Genomic DNA, 26,665 nt, shown 5'->3' on the forward strand with positions numbered 1-26,665 from the left:
CATTTAACACTTACAAGCCATGTGACCTTGGGCAAGTCACTTAACCCCAATTGCCCTGCCTTCCCCTCTCCAAAAAGCAAAAAAACAAAACCAAAAAAACCCTACTCAGTCCTTCCATCCCTGCTATCATCCTCTATCTCTTCTGCCCTTTGTAACTAATCTCCTCAAAAAGACTGTCTACAATAGGTATCTCCATTTTCTCTCTTCTCACTCTCTTATAAACTCTTAAAATTAAGCTTCCAACTTTATCATTCCACCAAAATTTCTCTCTCCAGAGTTACTGGTGATCTCTTAATTGCTGAATTCAATGATCCTTTCTCAATCCTTATTCTCCTTGACCTCTCTGCAGCCTTTGAAACTGTTGATTATTCTTACCTCCTTGAATACTCTCTCCTTTTTAGATTTTTCAGGACACTAGTCTCCTCTGGTTTCCTCCTGCCTATCTGACTGTTCCTGCTCTGTCCTCCAGATTACACCCTCTAAACTGCAGGTGTCCCTCAGCATTCTTTCCTAAGCTCCCTCCTCCCTCTATACTGTCTCATCAGCTTCCATTCATTAAATTTAATTACTGACTGATGATTCTGAGATCTACCTATACTGTCCCAACCTCTCTACTGACCTCCATCTCTCACCTCTCCATGTGCCTTTCAGATATTTAGAGCTGGATTTGTAGTAGACGTCTAGTTACTAAACATATCCAAAACAGAACTCTTTTTTTCTTTCCCCTTGAACCCTCCTGCCCTTCCCACTTCTTTATTTTTGTAGAGGACAATATCATATCCAAGTCCCTTGAAACATAGGAGTAATCCTTGTCTTTTCACTCTCTCTCTTCCCCTCCTCTGTTGTTTTCACCTTTGCAGCACTTCTTTAACATGCTTCCTTTTCTCCTTTGACACTGCCACCACTCTGGTACAGGCCTTTATCACCTCATGCTTGAACTATTGCATTAGTCCGAGGATGCATGGGTCTGCTTGCCTCAAGTCTCTCCCTACTCCAGTCTCTCCTCCATTCAGTCCCAAAGTGATTTTTCTAAAGCACAGGTCTGACCATGTTTCTTCTTACTTAATAAACTCCAGTGGTTTCCCTATTGCTTCTGTCATCAAATACAAAATCCTCCTTTGGCCTTCAAAGCCATTTCACCACCCAGCTGCCAGGTGTTGATCAGGCTATTGCCTTTCACCTGGACTCTTACAATGGCCTCCTGATTTAATCTCCCTGCCTTTGGTCTCTCTCCCACCTCTAATCTGTTTACTACACACCTGTTAAAATAGATATTCCTAAAACCTAGACCTGACCATTTATCTCATATGCATTGAAAAATCTTCAGTGGCTCCTTAGGCTAGGTCAGTAGTCTAGTGTTGAACTACTTTGGACTGCTTTGTCACAGTTTTCTTGTAGTCATATGTCTTAGTTTCCAGCTTTCCTCCCAGGTTGACATGGGTTTGGTTTACGTCTAGGTCTTATCCTGACTTCCCATCCACCAGTTCTACAACTTAGCCTTTTTGGTTAAGAACAGCCTGGTGGCAAAACTCCTTCTGTCCCACCCAAGGACTAAACTAATCCAAGAAGGAGAAAAGGTTTATACACATGAAGAATTAGAAATCATTACAAGGTTGTATATACCCTAGTAGAATGTAGGCTGGGCAGGGACCATTTCACTTTTGTCTTTATGTCCACAGTGCCTGGTACATAATATATTTATATTGATTGACTTTGCTAATTCCAAGTATTGGTAGAAAATATAAGAAATGCTATTATGGAAAGGAGTTGATAGATTATCTAGTTCAACTCCTACCTTAAGTATGAATCTCCTATATGTCATGTCTCCCTCTTTTCCTTCTCTCCTTTCTTGCTCTCTTCAGTTCAACAACAGTTCATTTTAAAGGCATCCAAATGTATGCAAGGTACTTTTTTTGACCCCAGTTAGTTATAGTAGTGAAAAATGGCACAGTTATTCCACATGTCTTCCAGCTAAACTGTTCTTACTCAGACCTCATAAACTATTGTGTGCCAGTTACTTAGAACACATGCCTGATACAAAAACAGATGGCATGGGGCGGCTAGGTGGCGCAGTGAATAAAGCGCCAACTCAGGAGGATCCAAGTTTGGTTCAGCCTCAGACACTTAACACCCACACAAAAAAACTAGCCGTGTAGCCTTGGGCAAGTTACTGAACCCCAATTGCCCTTCAAAAGGAAAAAAAAACAGATGGCATAGTAAGAAGAAAACTGTGTATGCCTTGCCCCATTACTGTAGCATGATAGGGTTTAGAGCTGGAGGGTTGCTTTAGAACTCATCCACCTTCCTTCTTTTAAAAATGAAGACCTAGGGGCAGCTAGGTGACATAGTGAATAGAGCACCATCCCTGGAGTCACCAACCTCAGACACTTGACACACTTACTAGCTGTGTGACCTTGGGCAAGTCAATTAACCCCAATTGCCTTGCCTTCCCCATTCCAAAAAAAAAAAAAATGAAGAGCTAGAGAGTCTGAGTAGTTTAACTAAGATCACAGAGGTACTAATTAGAACCAGAATTCAAACCCACTTCCACTGACTTAAAATTCAGTGTCTTCTGCTGTCTACACTTTCAGAAAGCTGATCAGCTCATATGACACAGTAGGAAGGACAGATGGTTTTCAGGGTATTAAACTCTTTCTGGACAGGGACCTTAGCTTTTTTACATTCTATAAACCTTGGAATCTCCTACCCTGAGCTCTCAGTGTTTGTTTATAGTGGAAATATTTCCTAACCAATCAGATTCAGAATTCCCATCCTGAATTGTAAGATAAGTTCATGTTCTATGTGTGGAGGCACTAATTGCAACTGAAAGAAGGGTTATTCTCCCTGGGGCCTTCAGAGAGCTCTTGAGTTTATCAGAAAGTTACATGGGGATATTCTCCTTCATTCTGCAGTACGTACCTTGATTGTATAATCTTAGTGATGAGGTACGAAAAAGGATTTTTTGGAAAAAATTTATATGATATCTATTTCTGTCCTGTTCAGAACACTTTCTAGGCCTTTTTTGAAAACGATAATTCTTTAAAACCAAAGGCATAGTGGACAGGTGAGATTAGCCCTGTGTACTTTCTTCCTTTACAGGTAACTTTAATTTGATGGAAATGAGTAGAACTAGGTTTGAATGGTAGAGATGTGTTGGGCTACAAAATCAAGACTTCTGCCAAAGACATGACCTGAGTTATGTCCTTTTTTGAGAAGCAGGTCGTCATATTTCTGTCCCTACAGATAAATCTTTGATTCTATTCTCGATTGTTTTACACCTGGCTGTATTTGGTTTTGGAAGAATTTTTTTTCATTGTTGAAGACATGTTCACATTCAGAATGAACTGCCTTATGTGGTAGTGAGTACCCTGTCATTACAGCAATTCAAGCAGAAGCTACATGACCATTTGTCAGGGTTGCTGTAGTGTGGAATGACCTCTCAGGTAGGGGTTGGAATAGAAGATTTATGAGAATATTTCCAACTCTAGAATTCTTTACAATACAAGCATCTGCTGTGTATAGAGCATTGTGCCCAGAGTAGGGTGGTATGTAGGTTAAATACAGCATAGTTCCACCCCCAAGGAGTTTACAGTCTAAGGGGATACAATGCCAAGACCAGGTAGTTATGCTAAACAAGTATGACATAGTAAGCATATTAGAGAGGTTTGCAGCAAAGGTCTGTGAAGTCTGAGGGGAAAGGTTACCAACCAACCAAAGAGTTTTGGGAAGGCTCCATGAACTAGGGTGGAATTGCAATTGGGCTTTAAAGACCAAGAAGGGGACAAAATAATGTTTTGAAATATTGCTGTTCTTATTTTTCTCTCAGAGAAGTCTCTACGGGAAGATAGCAAGGACTACCAACAAGTACTTCTAGATGTGAGACGATCTTTACGGCGGTTCCCACCTGGTGAGATGATGCCTCTCCAGGCTTACTCCCTGTTTCGTTCTGTGTTCATGTTTTCTCCCATGTCAGGGTCACCTGCATTTATCTGTGTGTGGTCTGACCCTCTTTCCTCCTCCCTCTACCTCCACTCACTCAGGATTCTCAGGCAGTTAGTGTCAACAGCAGCACTGACGAGGCAGGCAGCTGGGAGGCAAAAGTGACACCTTTGACCCTCCCTCCAATGTGTCCATTTGTTAGTAACTTCAAATCTGTTGAGTCATTTTATTCCTTGAATTGTTGACTTTCTGGCTTATGATATAAAGGTTCAAGCTAAAAACAGTTATGCCTGACATACTGATAATGAACTAATAAAAGAGTATTTTTTTCTTCCCAAAGCCATTAATAGGACTTAATAGGGATCAGAGCCATACTCAATCTGCTTTAAAGGAGTAAATTGCTTTGGATTTTGAGCATTAATAAGTCCTGTTAATGCCTTAAGTTAATTAGATTTAGATCATGTTATCTAGTGTCTGTATTTCGATCCTTCGGTGTGCAGGTACTTGGGAGGCCACTTAGCCTGTTTAGCTGAATATTTCAATAGAACATCACCTTTACACATAGTTCTGTTCTATTGTTTAGACCCTATAGTCATCTTTATATCCTTGGAAAAATAAGAAATATTTTTATGTTCAAAAAAACTGAACCAGAATTGTTTTTATCATCTGTTTGTCATTCTCCAAGGAATTTTGTATCTGATGTCATGAGACCAAGAGAATCTCTTGATTTTACATAGACAACCAGTAACTATAAACCTGTTGCTTTGTTTATCTTTTGAAAGGGTTCTTCCTGACTGCATTTTTTTAATACACTCAGAATATATCTATATAATAGGTGTCTCTGATATATATACATATGCCCATATGTATACCCTGGTTCCTTTTCCTATCCTAGATACCTAGTCTAGAACATATAGGACAGTTTTGCCTAAAAATTCTTTTTCTTTTTAAATTTTAACAACTTCAGTACTTGAGAGGTCTGTAATTTTAGTTGTGTTTGAATACTTCCTCTACCAACAAAGATCACAACCCCTCTGTTAACTTGGTCTTCAAGAGTTATAACTAAAAAATCAGTCCTATGTTTGGCAAGTTGATAAAGAACCCTCTTCTTCCTTGATTAAATTAGCCTTCAGAAAGCAGTCTGTCATTGAGACTGTGCTCGAAACACTTTAACTGGGTAAGGCTTGCCAGAGTTGGTGCTCATTGTCACAGTCCTTGAGAAGCCATCATCATTACAAACTAAGTCCCAGTAGGATTTTAGGGGAGTTTCCAACCACAAAATCTTTTTATCCCATTTATTGTTTTTCCATATAAGCCAAGGGTTCTTAACCTAGGGTCTATAAATTTGTTTTTTTTTTTAATATTTTGATAACTGTATTTTAATATGGTTTCTTTAATAATCCCATAATTATGTGAATTTTATTTTATGCATTCAAAAACATTATTTTGAGAAAGGGTTCTTAGGTTTTACCAGACTGCCAAAGGGGACAACACAGAAAAGGTTAAGAACCCCTGATTTAAACCATCATTGGTCTATAATATAAGTGTTATAGTCTATACTTACCCAGTGCTCTTAGGCTCACACTACCATATTTATTCTGATAAATGATAGTTTTGGATTTTAAGATCTTTGGGGTCCCTTTCTAGTTCTGAGTTTTTTCCTTGATTCTCCCCATCTCATTTTCATTCAGAAAATACCAGCATGTTACTCATTAATTTATGGCTATTGATAACATTCTTTACCTCAGCTATTAATAATTTACTTAGTTACCTGGCCGTGTAACCTTGAGCAAGTTACTTAACCCCAATTGCTTAGGGGCAGCCAGGTGGCACAGTGAGTAAGAGCACCAGCCCCAGAGTCGGGATGACCTGGGATCGAATCCAGGCTCAGATACTTAGCACCACACCCAGAAATAACTGGCCGTGTAACCTTGAGCAAGTTACTTAACCACAATTGCTTTAAAAAAAAATAATTTACTTAGTTATTAATGTTATTTTAGTAAGTTAAGTTTATTTGCATTTTGCTGTTCTAATGTATCCTCAGGCATACACCATTCTTTGTTGGAGTGGAGGGAAGCATGGGAGGGTGATGAGATTTTTAACATAAATTTTTTGCCAGTTCTATTTCAGGCCCTGATATCATTTGCTTTCTCATTCACTATACCTGTATTCTTTGTCAATAAGGCAGTACAGGAGTTTGAGGTCTTACAGTTTGAGGCTTATGTGGGATGTGCTTCATGGACCCAGAGGGTCAGGGAGAAGGGAGCAAGGAACAAAACCAGTAAGTGACAGAGCTTGTGCTGAAGGAGTGACATGAGTGGCTGCCCTATCCCCCAGCGTAACCTTTCTCCCAGCAGTGGATTATCACTGTAAAAGTATGCTATACAGTAGAGAGGACTCATGTATCCAGGAGCACATTGGAATATTACTGGCAGTGTGTTGAAATATTTATTTTCTATAAACTTCTCCAAACCCAGAGCCTCAATAAAAAGGGGGGGAGGAGGGAATAATGTGCTAGATATTAAGTATGTAGCTTAAACCATAAGATAGTGCAAATGTTGTACAAAGATAATAGTATCAGAGGACATAAAAATCATAGAGCTCAATGTCCCCCCAATCTACCCAACATGCTGGGTACAAACAATGCAAATAGTGCTTTAGGGTCTGGTTGTGGGGAAATGTCTGCCCAGTCTCCCATGCCAGTGACTTAGCATGATTCCCAACTAAAGCAGTTGGGTAAGGGTAGATGAAGACTTGGATAATGTAGAGCTACAGGTTAGCAGGGATAAAACCATTGCCTCTGGAATTTGTCCTGAAGCTGGGCCCCCCTGCACTTCCCCAGGCATGGAAGCCGAGAACTCTCAGTCTTAGGAAACTCTGCAGCAGAAGAAGGGGAAGGGACTGAAGAGTTCGGAAGGAAACCAGAGACAAGTGACTGGGAATATGAGAGGCTGAAAAAGACCAAAAGGCCAAGGGAGAGATCCAAGTGAAAGCCTGACTTAGAAGCAGATAAACCAGCAGAGAGGCTCATAGAAACAGAAGGAAGAAAGGGTAAAGACTGAGACCAAAACACTATGAACGAGTAAATTTTGACAATAATAAATTGATGGAGCCTTTCAGGAGAAAGACGTTTAGATATGAAGGAATATTATGTTCAGATAACCCAGGATTACTCCTCAGTCATGAGACATTGGAGAAGTGAATTATAAAAAATAAAGGAGCTCAATCCAAAACCCAAAATAATCTTCCTATAAAATTAAGCCTAATTGTTTTTAGATCATGGGAAGGGAAGAAAAAGGTCAGCAAAATATTTGACTTGTTAATACCCAAACAATGGAGACATGAAAGGTAAATAAACACAGTGATCTAGAAAAGACTTAAGTAATAAGATCTTTTGTCTGATGCTTAAAAACTATTGGTTAAAGGGGAAAAAAATAAATTGAACTGAAAGGTAAAGACGAATCCTCTGGAAAGAAAAAGGACACAAGGTGCTGGAAATATAAAAAATCAGAACACAGGAAGGAAGAAGAGTTGAAATAATACTCCAAAGACTCATCTGTTGAACACCTACAAATGAATCATTGTCCTCTGTGCTAGGAATAACAGTGAAAAGTTTCAAGAACAAGGAAGAGAGGGCATTGGAAAAGAGGAAGGGGGAGGAGATCTTCATATACAAAGTTCTTGTGTTTAAACACGGTGGAACACCATTATAATATGGAATAGAAGAGGGTCTTGCCCCAAAAGGTAAAAGGGTACCACTAAAAAACATTCCTGTGGAGGGCAGGAAGGAGAAAAGAAGGAAGGAACCATGCATTTATTAAGTGCCTACTGTGTGCCAGGCACCGTACTAAGTGTTTTACAAATATTTCATTCAGTCCTCATAAGAATGTTGGGAGGGAGGTACTATTATTGTCTTCATTTTACAGTTGAGGAAACTGAAGTAAACAGGTATTAAGTAACTTGCCCAGAGTCATAGAGCTAATATCTGAGGCCAGATTTAAACTCAGATCTTCCTAATTCTAGGTCCATGTTCTTGTCTACTGTACCAGTGTGACTGGTAAAAACACAGACCTCATCATAAGATTCTTCTGAGGGAATCTATATACTAGGAGACTGATTTCTCTGCAGAAGAATTCCCAGGAGAAGAGATTTTTGAATAGTAGGATAGATCTAGAACCAAAGATGACTTACGTTGGCCTTAGTGAAAAGTGATCAAGCTAAGACTTTGCTTCAAGACTTGGGACATGAAGTAACTTGCATTAGATGACCCTGCTTCATTTGGCGTTATTTCCTTCATGAATTGATATTTCTAAAAAGTGTGAGGCCCAGGGCGGCTAGGTGGCGCAGTGAGTAAAGCGCTGTCCCCAGAGTCAGGAGGACCCAACTTTGCTTCCAGCCTCATACACTTAACACCCACACAAAAAACTAGCCGTGTAACCTTGGGCAAGTTACTTAACCCCAAATGCCCTCCAAAAGGCAAAAAAAAGTGCACCGTAAACTAAAGAATCGGGTAATATTTACAAATGCGATGACAGAAATGGAATAGAAGAGGAAGCTTAATTCAGAAGCTCTGCATAGAGAGACCGGAAAAAAAGGAATAAGTAAGTGTGTGTGTGTGTCTGTGTGTCTGTGTCTGTGTGTGTCTGTGTGTGTGCATGTAGAGAGAGATCAGTCATCAGGTGTAATAGGAATGTAAATTTTAAAGATCTTCCCTGCCCCTAGGCTAAAGTACACCTGGAGCCTGGGGTGGGAGGCTTGATTTTCAGTAGATACTTCTTGATTGGCCAGTGAGTCAATAAGGTTGTTACATTCTCTGAGCCAGGAGAAGGCTATATAAGCCCTGTGTGTAGCTTTGTTTTGGGGCTCATTTTGAGAAGTGTTCTGTGATTTGATATGGATTCTGGGAAGCCGTTGTCCAGAGGCCCCCTGGCTTTGAAAAAACCCAGATGTTGACTGGGTATGGATGTAATGGTTGGACAGTTTGAAATCTGTCTACTGGATCTGTTTCTGTCTTGATAATTCTGTCTGTGTACTTTGAAGTTCGGGGTGCTGACCTTTTCCCCTGAACAAGGTAAATGACATATGTCTGACTGATTAAAGTAAGCTTGTTAACCCATTTTGAGTTGCTTTCCTTTAACAAAGCAGATCCAAGAACCTGTGGTGGCAGCAACCCTGAGGATGCTTGGGGTGCTTGCTGCTATGCTACATCAGGTAGAATTTAAAATAAACTAGAAGAGAAAAAATAAGGAGGACAAAGTAAAGGAAAACTTATTTAGAAGAGGTTCAACAAAAGAATGTTACTTTAAAATAAGTTGGAGAAGTGAGAGGGAAACTTTGTAACCACAAGCTTAATTGAATAGAAGAAGAGAAGGCTCAAAAGAGATACAGGGAAATAAATAAAAAGATGTTAGCAATTTAAGTAAACTCAAAAAATTTGTAATAGGACTGGTAAATGGGAACAGGGAGATATCCTTGGGAATAGACTAGCGTCAGAGTGTGTAATGAAAACTAACTATGGGGAGAGGCTACTGATTTAACAAAAGAAGGGGGATGAAAATCAGTACAAAAAGTAGATGAAAATACAATGCTAACAATCATAACCTTAAATGTGAATGGTTTAAACGTTTCAGTAAAACCAGTAGCAGTATAGATAAGAAAACAAGATCTGATAATTGCTGCATACTAGAAATATAGCCAAAAAAATAAAATCACACACAGAATGAAAAGGGGGTTGAACTAGTTAACTTCTGAAATCTTGTCAAAGCCTGACATCTTATCATTTTGTGAAATACAATTAGGTTAGTAGAGATTTGAAACTGCATACCTCCTGGACTTTACTTTGATAAGAACATATTTTGACAGCCTCCATTTACATAGAACATCATTGGGTGAGTTGCTTAGAGACTCACTGCCTTTTTCCATGGGATTTATGACTATAAATTACACCTTAACCAAAAGTGCCTGCAGCCAACTAATTAGGACTTCTTGTAAGTTTGGGGAATACAAAGGGAACAACAGCATTTGTGTGTGATAGTCCCAGGTTTTTGGTGGGGGAGAAATAGGGACATAAAAGTTATAACATGCTTAACTTCATACAACATGGTAGGATTTGGTCAAAACTACAAATCTTCTACTTCCATTGTACTTGTCACTAAGTCATCTTGCCTCTCAGAAAAGCTAATATTCCAGAAATCTGAAGATTTCACTGACCTCCTCCTTGGATTTAAACATAGTAGAACACCATGGTTCATAATTACATGGATTTAAGTTCTATTCGTATCACCTGAAGCCATAACTACATATAATAATTATTGATTTAATTCAGCTAATCAAAGAGTTGGAGTAGAGAAACTTCAGGGAAAAACTAAGAGACCTGTCCTCATGGCGTTTATAGTCTAGATGTGGATAAGGTACTAATATAAGTAATTGTAATTCATTGTATTATGTAAGTACATTGGGGAAGTTCAAGCAGAGTACTATATCAGACCCAAGACAGGGAGAAAGAAGGTTGTTACTGATGAGTAACGACTCTGGGAAAGCTACCTACAGTATGGTATTTGATTGAATTGAACTTTAAAAGATGGGAAAGAGTACAATGGTGAAGGAAGGGGAAGGGAAAAAGGACATTCCTGATATTATGATTGGTGCAAACAAAGTTGTGGAAGTTGGAGGGCATGTGACATGTTCAGGGGTAGGGGAGGGACAGTAGAAACTAGTTAAGTTTGGCTAGAGTAAAATGTCAGGTGATAGAAAATTGTAAAAGGTTGTGGATGTCAGGCAAAGGGGTTTACTCAGAGGAAATAGAAATGGAACCATTTTGAATAAAAGAGTAACATGGCCAGATCTACACGTAAGACAGGTTACTCATGCAGTATTTGGAGAAGTTGAAAGTAAGAGAGAGTAAAGGCAGGAAAAATTGTGAAGAAGCTCTCAAAGTTAGTTAAGCAAGGTCTGTACTGTACCAAAGTAGAAACAGTGGGGACAGAGAAGAGGGCACAAATGTAAGAGATGCTGTCAAGACAGAATCAATGGGAATTGACAGCTGATGGAAAGTAAAAGAGTAGAATCAGAGTCCCACTTTTGAAAAGGGACGGGATCAAAGCAGAGAATAGAACAAGTGGGTGGTGGGATAGGAGGGAGGGAAATATAGTCCGTGTTTTACAATATATCTACTATGTTAATGTTTTGCATTAGCTACACATGTACAATCTATACTGAACTGCTTATCTTCCCAGTAAGGGTGGGTAACAAGGGAGGAAGGGAATGAATCTGGAATTCAAAGTTTTAAAATCAAATGTTTAAAATTATATATACATATATATTATTAATAATACTATCTTATATGTAATTGGGAAAGAAGATATTCAGGCACTGGGGCATAGAGATCTACCATGCCCTACTGGAAAAGTCTTAAGGGGGTATGGGAGAAGATATGGGAGAGAGCAGATTGGAGGAGGGGATGTCCTGTGGGACTGCTATTCTGGGGTGGTGGGTAGGGGAAAAACGGGGAGAAAATTTGGAACTCATAATGTGGCTGAAATTAATGATGTAAATCAGAAGTTAATAAAACATTTGAAAAATGAAAAAAAATTTAAAAACTTTTTAAAAGAACCAGAGTCCACAGTTGTGAACATTATTACAGTCATGAAAGACAGTTTGAATGGGGATAGCAGAAACAAAAGTGACGTTAGAAGAGCAAGTTTAGGGAGAAATTTAACATTTCTTTCCATTGTGAATATAGATAATAAGCCATAGTAGTATTAGGTGTATCTGTGACTTTGTTACTTCTAGCAATCACAGATATTTTTATATCACATTACAGTTGTTGAAAATATTTCAAGATGTGATTTACACGCATCACTACTTTGAAATATTGTCACAACTATTTCTGTATAGTTGGTTTCCTTTAGTAATCCTCTATTTAAAAATATTATTCTGAGAAGAGATCATAGACTTCACCAGATTGCCAAAGGAATCCCTGACAAAAAAAATAAGTTAAGAATTCCTTCTGTAGGTCATACAAAGAGTTAGTGGCATGGGCAGGATTTGATTAGAATGGAAAGAAAACCTAGGTTCTCTGACTCCAAATTGAACAGTTATGTAAATACCTACTACAGTGGACCTGTGGACCCTTGAAGTTTAAAGCTTACCCCCCCAAAAAATATATATATAAATATATATTTGTGTGTATCTCCCCTCTCCTTTTTAAAGAAATATGTTAAAGGTAAAGAATATATTCACACCAGTATTATATGATGTGGCCCCACTCCTAATGGAGTTTACTTATTTAGCAATGCTTTCACAAAAGGTTCGTACACAAGCAACAGCATGAGGAGATAGGTGTAAGGGTTATGGGATTTAAAGATCTCCCATGCCCCTTGGATGTGCTGACATAGCAGAGCAAGAGAAAGTGAAAAGCCGAGCTAACGGTCCTGCAGTTGGCAGTTGGTGGCGGTTGCCTTTTTTTTTTTTTTTTTTGAGTTAGGACTCCGGCTGAGGACTGCCAGGGGCCGGAGCTGCTGGGAGTGTGCTTCCAGGACGCTGGGTGGTTGCTGTGAGTGGGGAGAGGAGGACCTTTGCCTGAGGTAGCCTGTTCTGTTTTTAAAGGCTTGAAAATGTGGGTGCTTTCTACTTTATCTACCTGTGCCAATGTCATAACTACTCTGATGGCTTTCACTTTCTGGTTTTGGGACTCAGTCTTTTGGTATCTTAATAAATTTTCTAGTTTATTTCCCCAAATGGTAAACCTGACGTATTTTGTGATGGATAATTATATCAGCATATTTGTAATCTCTATAGGCATTGTGAATATGGCATTGCTGATACAATAGGTTCACAAAACAAGTCCCATGTGAGGTTCAGGAAAGGAAAATAGCTTAAATAATTTAATATAGATTAAATTAATCTGCATATGAATCCAAAAAATCAACCTGAGCAGTACAAAATAGAAGGGACATAACTAGAGAAGAGTTTATCTGGAAAAGATCTGGGGGATTTAATAGAGTGCACATTTGTTATGAGTCAGTGATGTGATATGGCAGCCAAGTAAGCAAGTGTGATCTTAAACTGAATGAAGAGAGGCTTAACATCCAGCAGTAAGGAAGATTGTTTTCTGTCAGACTAGTAGTATTGCATTCATTTCTGGACACCATATACTAGAGAGAAGAGCAGCCAAAATGATGATGAACCTTGAGTTTATCCTATAGGAAAATCAATTGAATAAACTGGGGATGTCTAGTCTAGAGAGTAGAATAAATGGTGTTAAGATAGCTGTCTTCAAGGGGCTTTTCCTATAGATGAAGAAAAATTAGACTTGTTCTACCAAGGGCAGAAATAGGTACTATGAATGGAAGTTGGAAAGAGGCATATTTGCATTTGATATTGGGGGAAAACTCCCTGACAGATACCACTGCTCAAAAATGCATCAGGCTGTCCTCAAGGTGGGTTTCCCCTCACTGGAGGTTTTCAAACAAAGACTGGATGGTCACTTGTTGGATAAATGGAAGCGAAGATTCTTGTTTAGATAAGTTGAATTAGATAGTCACTAGGGTGCCTTTCAATTCTGAATTTCTATATGAGGTTGAAGAGTATGGGATCAAAGATGTAGGTAGAAGGATTAACTAAAGTTAGGAAGAGGGATATGTCTTGTGACCAGAGTGAAGGAGGAACATGTGGGTGATAGTGCTGAGATTTGAAGACATTAGAGGCAGGCTGAGAGCTCACACTAAGTCATCAATCTTCACAGTGAAATAGATCACTGTAAGTTTGAGATACGGGCTTAGGATTGTGCAAGAGAGAAGAGGAGAAAAGATTTGGAACAGATGTGGGAAATGATATAAGGAGTGAATAAGGGTGAAATAGGTTTGTCAGGCAGCATCAAGGACCCTGTTGAGATTATATTGTATAAATTTCCAGGCATGCCTAGAGAACAAAGAGAAGGGCTTCAGGAGGAACTAATTGACATCATTTTGTATGTTTTTTTAAATTATTTTTAAATGTTTAAAATACAATTTTTTTTGTGGATGTTTTATATGCTTTGAAACAGTCCCCAGCTGCACTACTACTAGGGCTACTGTGACATTGTGGTCAAATTTCTGCTCCTTGTGGGTGAAAGGCTGGCAACATCACTAGTGGAGAAGCTTTCTACCCACCACCTAAATTTGCAATGAGTGAAATCAGCCCAGTTTAATGATTTTTTTTTCTTTCTTTAGCAGTACTCAGCAGCTCAGTGACAGGAACAGAGAAATAAGATAATCAAAACAACCCAGGAATGCAGCTTTTCAGTTTAGGAACAGTGGAAAGTCAGAGGAATAAGGAATCCTGGATTAGTATTTAGTGAAACATGAAAGTGACCAACCTTTGGGCCCAAGACTGGGATATGGAATCAAACCAAGCCAGAGTGGGTGAATTAGATTGGGAAAATAAGCAGAGATGAAGAGATTAGAAGTTGATAAACATGAAGATTTAATGTGAATGAGAGAGTGGGAAGAGTGGAAAAATAACCTGAAACAAAAGTTTTCAATAAATATTGTTTACTAGGCATTTACTATGTGTGAGGGAGGCATTGTGCTTCGTATTGAAGACTCAGAAAAAAAAATAGTCACTACCTTCCTGGAGTTTATGTTCTGCTCCATAAATGCTCTGGGCAGGGATTAGAGTAGATAATCCCTAATGTCCCTTCTAAGGAGAGGATTCTGTGAAATGCAGGATGGTGCCCACCACCAGTGCCTTTCTCTGGGAGGGGCAGGCAGCCTTTGTTAGCCTTGGTTTGTAGTGTTCCATCACAGTGATAGCTTCCTCTCCAGGACCTCCAAACTCTTCCCAGCAGCCATGGTATAGAGACTTAGTGGTATATTCAGGGGTGCATAATAGAAGAGTTGGAGATAAAATGCAAGAGTTTTTCATTAAATTAAATATTAAGCACCTACTATATGCAAAATGTGCTGCTAGGCACCGGGGGAAATTTTTTTAATTAGTTGGGAACCCAGGCCTCATGGAGTTTACATTCTAGTAGGGCAATGGAATTAATAATTAAAGTAGTATTTATATATCACCTGAAGGTTTGCAGAGTGCTTTGTATATATTTCATTTGATCCTCCAGCAGCCCTGGGAGGTGGGTGCTCTCATCCTCATTGTACAGATGAGGAAGCTGAAGCTGGCAAAAATTAAATAACTTGCTATGGGTCACATAGTTAGTAAGTATCTGAGGCTAGATTTGAACTCAGGTCTTCCTGATTCCACTGGATCATCTAGCTGCCTGTATATACAAATAATGATAACATAAAATAGAACAGAACTACAAAGTATTTTGTGAGATCTGAAGAAGGGAAGCAGAGAAGGCTTGGCTTCATGGAGGTTTTTATCTTTTGAACTGAGTTGAAGAATGGGTAAGATTTCAACAGGCAGAGATGGGGTAGGGCATTGCCAGCTCAAAGAATGTTGAGAAGAGAGGTACAGAAGCAGAAAACCATCAGAGCAGCATGCAGAAGACAGCAAGCGGGCCATGTTAGCTGGCTGGAGCATAGAGTAGAAGGATGTGGAATAGGCTGAGATAAAGCTGGAAATAAAGTGGTGCTGGGCAGGGGAGAGCATTGACTCCCAAGCTGAGGAATTTGAATTTTATGCAGTAGGCAGTAACCCATTCAAGAGTTTGGAGCAAAAGATCATAATCATATTTGTTCATAAAGAAGATTAATTTGGCTACATTGTGTTGGATTGATTGAAGCTAGAGAAACTGGTTTGGTGGATGCAAGGTGGGTGGTTTGTGCAGTGGTCCAGGAGTTAGTCACAAGGATCCATTGTAGGATGTTGGCAGTGGGATTCATTCCTTGATAATACACTTCCTTTGAAAGCCACTGTTCTATACTTGGGCAAGCCAACTCTGACCTTTTTCCTTTTCTTGTTCTTTGGCTATTTGCCATGCCCATGCGCTTCTCTCTCTCCATCTCCAGGCATGCCTAGTGAACAAAGAGAAGGGCTCCAGGAGGAACTGATTGACATCATTTTGTACGTTTTGGAACGCAATCCCCAGTTGCACTACTACCAGGGCTACCATGACATTGTGGTCACATTTCTGCTCGTTGTGGGTGAGAGACTGGCAACATCACTAGTGGAGAAGCTTTCTACCCACCACCTCAGGTATCTTGCCAGAGAACTGTAAGAAGTTACATTTTCTCCTTCCTTGGGGTCACACATACACACAAAATCCATGTTTTTCCTCCCTCCTGAGTTTATTACTGGTCCATTTACCGAAAGGGTTAACCCCCCCTAGGAAGGCTTAATCTAGTTTTGACCTGACCAAACTTTTTCTCTTGTCTCACCCTAGGGATTTCATGGACCCAACAATGGACAATACGAAGCATATATTAAACTACCTGATGCCCATCATAGATCAGGTGAATCCAGAGCTCCATGACTTCATGCAGAGGTATACAACATGGTCTCCTCAACTTTTCACCTTTAGGGAGTCCAAACCTGTTTCATCATCAACTTAAATTTGTGTTAATTAGTATGGTTGGGCAAGTCCTAAGTTGTTTCATGCTAAAAGACAAACTCATTGAACCCCTGGACTTCATAAAATCACCCAGCCATAGGATTTTTTCCCAAGTAATTCTCAGTCCCAGTAATAGAAATTGCCTTTTCAAATTAAGTATGGATTTTTTTTCCCCATCTGTCTAGATTTCTGAAAAGCAACTGTTGACCATTAGGTCTTATCTATAGGGGAATTAATTCAACTAAATTTAGCATATTTGTTAAGCAACTCCTATGTTCAGAGCAGGGTGCTGGACACAGGTCACACACATACACACACACACACACACACACACACACATGCTGCAGTCCCTACTCTCAAGAAATATGTTTTCCAATGGGAGGAATGTAACAGGTATACAGACCAATAAATATAAGGTAACTTGAGGAGGGGAGAGAATTAATTATTCAGGCAAGTGACTCTGAGGAGGATCAGAGAGTACTCTATTTTGCGGGGGAGGTGACTCCTGAGGTGAACACTGAGGGGAAGATAAGAATTCTGTGAAGCAGAGAGGAAAAGGCAGTACATTGTAGGTGTGGTGGATGGCTTATACAAATCCATTTTGGCAGGGGAAGCAATGCTGAGTTCAGGGAACAACTAGTAGTCCAGGTTGTCTATAACATAGAGAGCCAGAAGTGTTGAGAGATGAAACTGGAAACTGGTTATAGCCTCATTGTGGAGGGTTAAGCTTACATTTTATCTTAACTGCATTAAAGTGCTCCTGAAGACTTTTGAATAGAGGAGCTATATAGGAAGACTAGTGCCTTAGAAATATTATTTTGGTGGTTGTATGAATTGGAGAGAGAAAAGACTAAAATTTCAGGCCAGTTAAAATAGTCCAAGCAAAACACTAATGCGTTGTTGGTGGAGTTGTGAACTAATCCAACCATTTTGGAGAGCAATTTGTAACTATGCCCAAAGGGCTTTAAAAATGTGCATATTCGGGATGGCTAGGTGGACACAAAAGCTAGCCATGTGACCTTGGGCAAGTCACTTAACCCCAATTGTCCTCCCCCCCCAAAAAGCCAAAAATAAATAAATTAATTAAAATGTGCATGCTCTTTGACCCAGTAATATCTCTTCTAGGTCTGTATCCCAAAGAAATCATACAAATGGAAAAAAGACCCATGTGTACAAAAATACTTATAGCAGCTCTTTTTTGTGGTGGCAAAGAATTATAAATTGTGGGGATGCCCATCAGTTGGGGAATGACTGAACAAGTTGTGGTATATAAATGTAATGGAATACTATTGTGCTATAAGAAATGAACAAGCAGACTTCAGAAACATTTAGAAAGACTTACTTGTACTGATGCTGAGTGAAGTGAGCAGAACCAGGAGAACATTTTATACAGTAACAGCCACATTGTGCAGTGACTAACTTTGATAGACTTCTCTCTTCTTAGCAATACGAGGTTCTAAGACAACTTCAGAAGACTCATGGTGGAAAATGCTGTCCACATCCAGAAAAGGAACTATGGAGTCTGAATGCAGATCAAAGCATATTATTTCCTCTCTCTTTTTTTTGTTTCTTCTTTTTCGTGGTTTCTTCCATTGGTTCTAATTCTTCTTCACAACATGACTAATGTGAAAATAGGTTGAATATAACTGTGTATGTAGAGCCCGTATCAAATTACATGCCATCTTGGGGCAGGAGGGAGAGATGGAGAGAAAATTTGGAACCCATAACCTTATGGAAGTGAATGTTGAAAACTAAAAATAGATAAAATAATCCAAGCAAGAGGTGATTAGGACTGGAATTGCTAACATAGTGCAAGTGGAGAGAAGGCTCATGCTAGAGAAGTAACAGAGGTTGTTATCAACACCTTTCAACTCTTCTTCAACTTCCCTGCCCTCACCAAAAGCCAAACAAACAAATCGTATTTGTATGGTATTTTGCTATCTTTATGACAACCATGCAAAGTTGGTAGTGCAAGAATTATTATTCTCGTTTTAACAATAATAGCTAATAGCTAGCATATAATGAGTTAGGCCCAGTGTGGCTTGCTTTACAATTACTATCTCATTTGATCCTCCCAACACCCCTGGGAGGTAGGTGCTGTTATTATCCCCATTTTACAGATAAAGAAAATGAGGCCCACAGAGGTTAAGTGACTTGCCCAGGGTTGCACAGCCAGGAAGTATCTGACACCAGATTTGATCCCAGTTTTTCCTGACTCCAGGCCCAGAGCTCTATCCACTGTGCCACCCAGCCACCTCGTTTTGTAGCTAGTTGCCTGATTTTACAAATTAAAACATTTTGAATCAGGGATGAGAAATAGTTTGCCAACATCACTTAACTGGTAGAGCTGAGACTTGGGGCCTTTGACTCTTGGTCTAGTGCTCATCCCACTATACCATAATGTCTTTTTTGAAGCTATTTAACTAGGACTCATACGGTATCAGGAGAGCGTCACAAGATTATGTTGGAGAAATTAGGGAAGGGAAAAGAACAAAAAATTTATTAAGCTCCTAAGGCACTCTGCTAAACACGATGAATATCTCATTTGACCTTCCTAACAACCATGGGAGGTAGGTGCAGGTGCAGTTATTATCCCCATTTCATAGTTGAGGAAACTGAAGAGTATAGAGGTTAAGTGATTTTCCCAGGCTCACACAGCTAGGAAGTCTCTGAAACTGAATTTAAATTCAGGTCTTCCTGACTCTAGGCCCAGAACTCATTGCATCATCAAGCTGCTACTAATATTACTATTTACAGGCTTAGATACTGATGTCTTAGGAAAAACAGCTTATTTATTGATGGAGAAAGTTGCCAGAAAACCTGTTTCTCAAGTGAATGTCTCACCAGATCTGAGACGGGAAGCCAGAAAGGGAGGGAAGATGTGGAGGAAGCTGCAACAGAATCTAACAACTGGATTTCCTTTGGCTTTTAGTGCTGAGGTGGGGACCATCTTTGCACTCAGCTGGCTGATCACCTGGTTTGGCCATGTCTTATCTGACTTCAGGCATGTGGTACGGTTGTATGACTTCTTCCTGGCCTGCCACCCACTTATGCCCATTTACTTTGCTGCTGTGGTAAGTATTAGTCATAAGTCTTTAACATAGAAGTCCAATGACTTCCCTTGGAAAGGGTCAGTTAAGAAGGTTCTTATTCTACCTCCAGAAGCAAACATGCATGGGAGTGGAGCTAGACATATTCATCTGAGTCCCAAGTAAGGTGTTTCTCTCTTTTTTCGTGTTTTCTTTCCACCTGAATTGGGAGGAGAGGAAAATAGTTCCTTGATCTATAACACTCCCCCTTTTTAAAAGAATTTTTACAAGCAGTTTTTATCCTTGTTTCATTGCCTCCGATATTCATTTGGCAGGGGGGGAGGAGACTAAACTCACACAAACTTGTATATATGTAGACCAGCAAAGCAAATTCTCATATTGACCATATTCAAAAATGCATGTCCTTTTCTAAATTTTAAGTTCCTCTCTCTGGCAGAAGATGGGTTGTTGGATTCCTTGTCAGTCGTGATTTATCATTGCATTAATTGGAGTTCTAAAGACTTTTAAAGCTGTTTTTCTTTATGGTCTTGTTGTCATTGTGTCGATTGTCTCCTAGTGCTGTTCACTTCACTCTGCATCATTTCAGAAAGGTCTCCCTAGTATCCTCTGAAATTGTCCATTTCATCACTTTATGTAGCACAATAATATTCCATTACCTTCATAGACCAGTTTGTTTAGCCATTCCCCAAGAGATAGGTAACCCCTTAGTTTCCAGGTTGGGGGCTACTATGAAAGGGGCTGCTATAAATATTTTTGTACATGTGGGTCTTTTTATTTCTTTGGGGTAAAGGCCTGATAATAGTTTATTTGGGTTAAAGAGTATGTATGCCCAGTATAGTAACTTTGGGCACATAGTTCCAAATCACTTTCCAGAATGGCTAAACTATGCATAGATCGACTTTCAGTGCTCTGATGGGCCTTGGTTTGTGCCATGATTCACAGGTTCCAGTTGGGGAAAGTGGAAAAGAATAGTGTGTGGAAATATAAATAAAAACTTTTTTAAAAAAAGCTTGCAGGGGGAGGCTAGGTGGCACAGTGAATAGAGCACTGGCCCTGGAGTCAGGAGGACCTGAGTTCAAAGTCATCCTCAAACACTTAACACACACACACAGAAAAACTAGCCATGTGACCTTGGGCAAGTCACTTAACCCCAATTGCCCAAATGCCCCCCTCAAAAAAAAACAAAAAAAAGCTTAAAGGAAAAGAAAAAATAGGTGTTCATATTGATGATGATAATAATAGTAACCTCCAGGAAAGCCTACCCTGCCTCCCAAGGCCTCCCCAGCTGGGCCTGGGTTCTCAAAGACCATGCCAGCCAACAGTACCAAAGCTCCTGCAGGCCTTACTAAACTGAAGAGATTTTGAGTGCAAACCCCAAAAAAAACTGTTGTCTGTACCACCATTGACAAATTCTGAGATACTGAAGGTTGGCCACCAGGGGCTAAATAGTTTCCACCACAGCAGTTCACGAAACAGTCCATTTAAGGCAGGAAGGTATTATAATCTATCAGAAGGAATACCCACAGGGGGTTTTAGAAGCATAGTAAGTCACACGTTCTTTTATCACTTTACAGTTTATAAAGTATTTTTCTTCATAAGAGTATTGTGAGGTGGGGAACATAGGTACTATTGTCCTTTTTTATAAGTTGAAGAAACTGAGGCTCAGAGAATTGATGTGACTTGCCCATAGTCGTGCATTGATAAATAGTGGCCTTGAACCTAGGTCTTGTGGCTTCAGGTCCAGTGGTCTTGCTCCTACTCTCCACTGTTTCTGTAAAATAGAATGTGGACCCAGTTTGGGCTTGATGGTGAAGTAAGCTGTAGGAGAGCACAAAGATTCTTAAGTACTTCTAGGTATTGTAAATTGACTTTCTCCTTGTTCTCTACTGAAGAAGTGAGTTTGTTTATGACCAAATAAGAGATAGAGAGCATTACTAGATGTAAAATGGATAATTTTGATTATATTAAACTGGTTTTGTACAAACAAAACCAATGCAACCAAAATAAGAAGGAAAGCAGAAAGTTGGGAAACAATTTTTACAGCAAGTCCCTCTGACAAAGGCCTCATTTCTCAAGTATATAGAGAAATGAGTTGAATTTATAAGACTACAAGTCATCCCCAGTTGATAAGTGACCAGAAGATACGAACAGGCAGTTTTCAGATGAAAAAATTAAAGCTACAAGAAATGCACATTAAAACACCTCTCAGGTATCACCTCACACCTATCAGATTGACTTATATGCCAGAAAAGGAAAATTATAAATGTTGGAGGGGAGGTAGGAGAACTGGGACACTAATGCACTATTGGTGGAGTTGTGAACTGATGTACCTGTTCTGGAGAACAATTTGGAACTTTGCCCAAACAAACTGTGCATACCCTTTGATACAGCAATACCACTACTAAGTCTGTATCTCAAAGACATCCCAAAAAATGGAGAAGAGACCTATTTATGGCAGCTCTTTTTGTGGTGGCAAAGAATTAGAAATTGAGGGGATACCCATTAATTGGGGAATGACTGAAAAAGTTGTGGTATATCATAGTTACAGAATACTATTCTGTTATAAGAAATGATGAGCAGGATGATTTCAGAAAGATCTAGAAAGACTTGTATAGTGAGCAGAACCAAGAAAACAGTATACACAATCACAGCAATATTGTACGACAGTCAACGTGAATGACTTAGCTATTCTCAGCAATACAGGGATCCAAGACAGTCCCAAAGGACTCATTATTCAAAATGCTATCCACCCCTAGAGGAAGAACTGATGCAGATTAAATCATACTATTTTTCACTTTATTTTTTCATAGGGCTTTTTTTTTGGTGGGGGCAGTTAGTTTCACAACCTAATATGGGAATATGTTTTACATGATTACACATATATAATCTATTTCAGATTGGCTAGCTGTCTTAGATGGTGAGGGAAGAAAAAAAATTGAAACTCAAAATTTTTAAAAATTGAATGTTAAAAATTGTCTTTTTATGTCATTGGGGAAAAAAATTTTTTTAAAGAAAGTTTGAAAGTGAAAAGAAAAGGACATCTCTAGTATCCTAGGAGGCATTCAGTGAAAATCATTTCTGCTATGGGTGAATTCAGTGTTTCAACCTCTTTTCCTCCCTTTTGTTTTTCTTAGAAGAATTACTTTTGGTGTCTAAATAAGAATTTGGGGAGGTACCTGAGCCTCTGTGCCTGAAAAGGACTTATTTAGATATTCACATAGTCTAAGCCTCCAACCGAAAGGCTCTTTCCTTATCTGGTAATAGTTATAATAATAACAGCAGTAATAAGAGTTAGCATTCATGTTGTGCTTTAAGGTTGCAGAGCCCTTCAAGAAGCCGGGAGGTGGGTGCTATTATCTCCTTTTTACACATGAGGGAACTAAGGCACACTTGCTCAGGTCAGTTGCACAGCTAATAAGTGTCTGAGTCTGCATTTGAACTCAGGTCTTCCTGACTCAAGGTCCCTTATCCTATCCGTTGTGTAAAGCTGCCTCATTAAGATAGCAATATTTCTAGTCCCGGTAGCACTGAAGCCCATTGTATGATATAATATATAATATAATATGCTAATGTTTATGTAGCACTTACTGTGTGCTCAGCACTTTACAAGTATTATCTCATTTGATCGTCCTAATCACCCTGGGAGATAAGTGCTATTAATATTCCTCATTTTACAGATGAAGAAACTGAGGTACGTAGATGTTAAGTGATTTGCCCAGGGTCACACATCTAGGAATTGTCTGAGGCCGGTTTTGAACTTAGGTCTTTCTGATAGTGTTAATATTTTATCCAGCATGGGTACTGGGATTCACAGGAAATTTTGGAAGAGTCTTTTTCATGATTAAATCTGTCTTCAGGGAAAATGCATGCTTGTGGACAGGGCATCATCACCTTTTCTCAGGTCTTCATTGCAGGATCTCTCGCTTTATCTCTGTAGATTGTGTTGTATCGAGAGCAAGAAGTCCTTGATTGTGAGTGTGATATGGCCTCTGTTCACCACCTCTTGTCCCAGATCCCTCAGGACTTGCCCTATGAAACCCTGATCAGTAGAGCAGGAGACCTCTTCGTTCAGTTTCCTCCGTCTGAGCTTGCCAGAGAGGTAGCTCAGCAGCAAGCTGAGAGGTGAGTGAATCTGTGACACCAGATGATCTGGAAGTATTTCCTGGACAGAATAATACTCAAAAAAGGATGTCTGTGGAAATTGTGGCCCCAGAAACGTAGACATGGATAGGATTCCCATTTTAGACTTCACAGGTCTTAAGGGGAAAATGTACAAAAAATGTCTTTCCATTTTTTCCCCTACACAAATTCTGATATCCATCACTTTCCTTTGCAGAACGGCAGCCTCTACCTTTAAAGACTTTGAACTTGCATCTGCCCAGCAAAGGCCAGACATGGTATTGCGGCAGCGCTTCCGAGGGTTCTTGCAGCCTGAAGATCGGACAAAAAATATCTTGACCAAACCAAGGACCAATCGCTTTGTGAAGCTGGCAGTGATGGGGCTAACAGTGGCTCTGGGAGCAGCTGCTTTAGCAGTGGTGAAGAGTGCCCTTGAGTGGGCCCCTAAATTTCAACTACAGCTATTTCCCTGACAACTGGGGAGGAGGCTCCTGTTATTTTAAATTAAGCTTCTCATCCTTCCATGGGGAGATTGAGAGGAAGTCAGCATTCCTTTATTAAAAGGGTTTATGTCAAAGGTTTTCTATCCCCACCACCCTACTCACCCCGTCCATGATTTGCCTTTGCTTCAGGGGCTAATGGAAGGGTCCACCCAACACCAAGGGTTTTCTAGGACCATGGTATTGAACCTCTTTATCTCTTTGGTCATTAAGCAGTGGGTTTCTTATTAGGCAGATGTCTGCCATCTTCCCTGATGACAGGGGAATTGAGTTACTTTAACTCCCTTTTGTCTTTGGAGCTTAAGTGGACTGAGCTCAACTGAATTATGGGAGATCAGTAGTAACCTGAGCCACTGCAAGCCTCCTGTCCTTACTGCAGGGGCTTTTCTTGCCGCTCTTCCTTTTTATTTAAGGAACGAAGGAACCATTATAATAGTTGAATGGTTGGAAGAAGGATGAGCAAAAGCCGGGGAGAGTCTGCAGGTATTCAGTTAGAGAAGAGAGAAAGTTCTTAAACAGAACCGTTCATAAGGTCCTGATAATCCATTGGCCACCATACTTCTTTCCATGTTCACTTTCTGAGGTCTCAGATCAGTGAAGCTTTGACATAACCCAGTTAGCCAAGGATTCAGTGTTCATTTTTTTCCATCATCCCAGGACAGTTGGTTGAGAAATAAACAGGTACAAAATAGGTCATGGGGCAAATCCTGCCTATTACCAGCCCAGGGATCCCTTGGGCACATCCTGTCAAGCATAAATGGGTAATGATTTTTTGGATTCAGTTCTGAGTTGATAGTCTCTTCTCTTTGTTCCCCAGCCCCTGAGCCACATAGATGGCATATAAAAGCCATCATTATTACTATTTTGGGATTATACATGTAAACTTGCTTTACTAATGTTCTTCATCCATGGAAAAAGAGCTACTACTTGAGAGGGTGAACTTGAGGCCCTGAAAACTGCTTGCCATCAAGTGTTTTTGTATGTCAACCCAAATTAATTTGTAAACACCCCAAACCCCCACAAAACACAGTTCCCTCAGCCTGTCACGTCCTGGGCTTTTCTCCCGTCTCTCCTTCATCCTCAGAAGAAACACCCATACACTACCTCTTTATCACTTCATGGGTTCAGTTCTGTCTTTCCCTCAGGCAATTTCTTATTTTGTAGGAAATATTGCTAGAAATTGGCCATTCCTTCAGGAGGGGCAAATTGCAGTCTCGGTGGAGCTCCACAGGATCCTGGAGGAATCAAACCCACACTCCCATACTTGTGGCACTAGATGTGAGGGAAGTAGGTTTAAATCCATCAGTCCCTTTAGAAAGTGACTTTTCCAATACCCAAAGTCAGATTTATTTTAAACCTGACTCTGGCTAGAAAAAAAAGTGCCTTTTCTGCTTCTTTAGAGAAACTGGGGTGTCAAATGTTAAACAGCCACTCAACCGTCTTCCTCTAAATCTTTCTGGTCTCTTCTGCACGGCTCTTTTAACAGGTTCTTTGTTACAAGTGAAGGTTTCAGATGCACTCCCCCTAGTGAATCCTGCTTTCACTCCTTTCTCACCCAGAAACCTTTGCCTCATTTGACCACACAGTGGGCATGAGATGGGTGGTTTATTTTTTTGGCAGGAGCCTTCCCAGAGGGTAGGCAGGGTACATTGAATTTTCACTAAGCACTTTAAAACTAAGAGAAACTGAAGCAGGATGAAGGGAGGATCCTGTGAAATCCTTCTTAAAGTTTTATGAGAATGGCCAAACCAGGTGATGAGAATCATCCCCAGGGGCTTGGGTCAGTCTAGCTTTAAGGGGTTGCATTCTGTGGGGCCATCCTGATGATTCTGATGACAAAGGAAACTCTCATTCCCCAGTGAAGAGAGTAGAACCCTACCAGGTGATTGTCAGCACAAGGGAGGACTCCTGGGCAGCATATTAACCTTTTGCTACAGGGAGACTGATCTCTTAATATGCTGAAGGTGTTCGTTAGTAGGGAACAGGTGTAGTCAGAATTCTAAAATTGTTATTGGTCCCTCCAGCCAACCCAAAGTCTTCCTAAAAGCGAATTAAACTAGCTTCTGTTACCCTGATGGAAAAAAGGAAGGAAAGCACTTGCCTTGCTCCTTTGTTGAGGCTGAGGGTGTCCTTTTGCCAATGAGGAAAAAAAAGCATATTCTCCTATCTTCAGGTGATTTACTTATTCTGTAAAGAATATATATGTGTAAATACAATTTGTACAGATCCCTGTATGAAATAAATAGCCATGTGTGGTTACTAAACAGTCTCAGCCTCTTCTGCCAACTTACTTCCTGTTTCCTTCCTTTCAATTCAGGTTACTTCTATCAATTAATAAACATTTATCATGAGCCTGTTACATTCCAGGCCCTGTGCTAATCACTGGGGGGTACAAAAAGAGCCCTGTTCTCGAGGAGCTTACAGTCTAATGGGAGAGGCAGTGTGCAAACAAAGCAGTGAATTGGAAATAATTAATAGGCACTGAAATTAAGAGGAATTAGGGAAGGCTTCCTGTAGAAGAAGATGGGGTTTTATCTGGTTCTTGAAAGCAGGGAGGAGGCAGG

General features: G+C 39.9%; 1 protein-coding gene across 1 annotated transcript in view; it reads left to right on the forward strand.

Annotated features, from left to right (window-relative positions):
* Positions 1 to 26,365, forward strand: part of TBC1D20 (TBC1 domain family member 20) — a 39,092-nt gene extending 12,727 nt beyond the window's left edge. Inside the window, exons 3-8 of the mRNA XM_069073883.1 lie at positions 3,827 to 3,907; positions 15,891 to 16,077; positions 16,265 to 16,366; positions 19,365 to 19,506; positions 23,420 to 23,604; positions 23,819 to 26,365. Of these exons, the coding sequence (XP_068929984.1) occupies positions 3,827 to 3,907; positions 15,891 to 16,077; positions 16,265 to 16,366; positions 19,365 to 19,506; positions 23,420 to 23,604; positions 23,819 to 24,074 (953 nt within the window). The 3' untranslated portion in view covers positions 24,075 to 26,365. The remainder of the gene's footprint in view (positions 1 to 3,826; positions 3,908 to 15,890; positions 16,078 to 16,264; positions 16,367 to 19,364; positions 19,507 to 23,419; positions 23,605 to 23,818) is intronic.
* Positions 26,366 to 26,665: the final 300 nt, after the last annotated feature.

This window comes from Petaurus breviceps, unplaced genomic scaffold, assembly GCF_028583685.1.
Source record: "Petaurus breviceps papuanus isolate PSGF00001 unplaced genomic scaffold, PetGlider_PUasm1.0 90879, whole genome shotgun sequence".
In the NCBI taxonomy this organism is placed as follows: domain Eukaryota; kingdom Metazoa; phylum Chordata; class Mammalia; order Diprotodontia; family Petauridae; genus Petaurus; species Petaurus breviceps.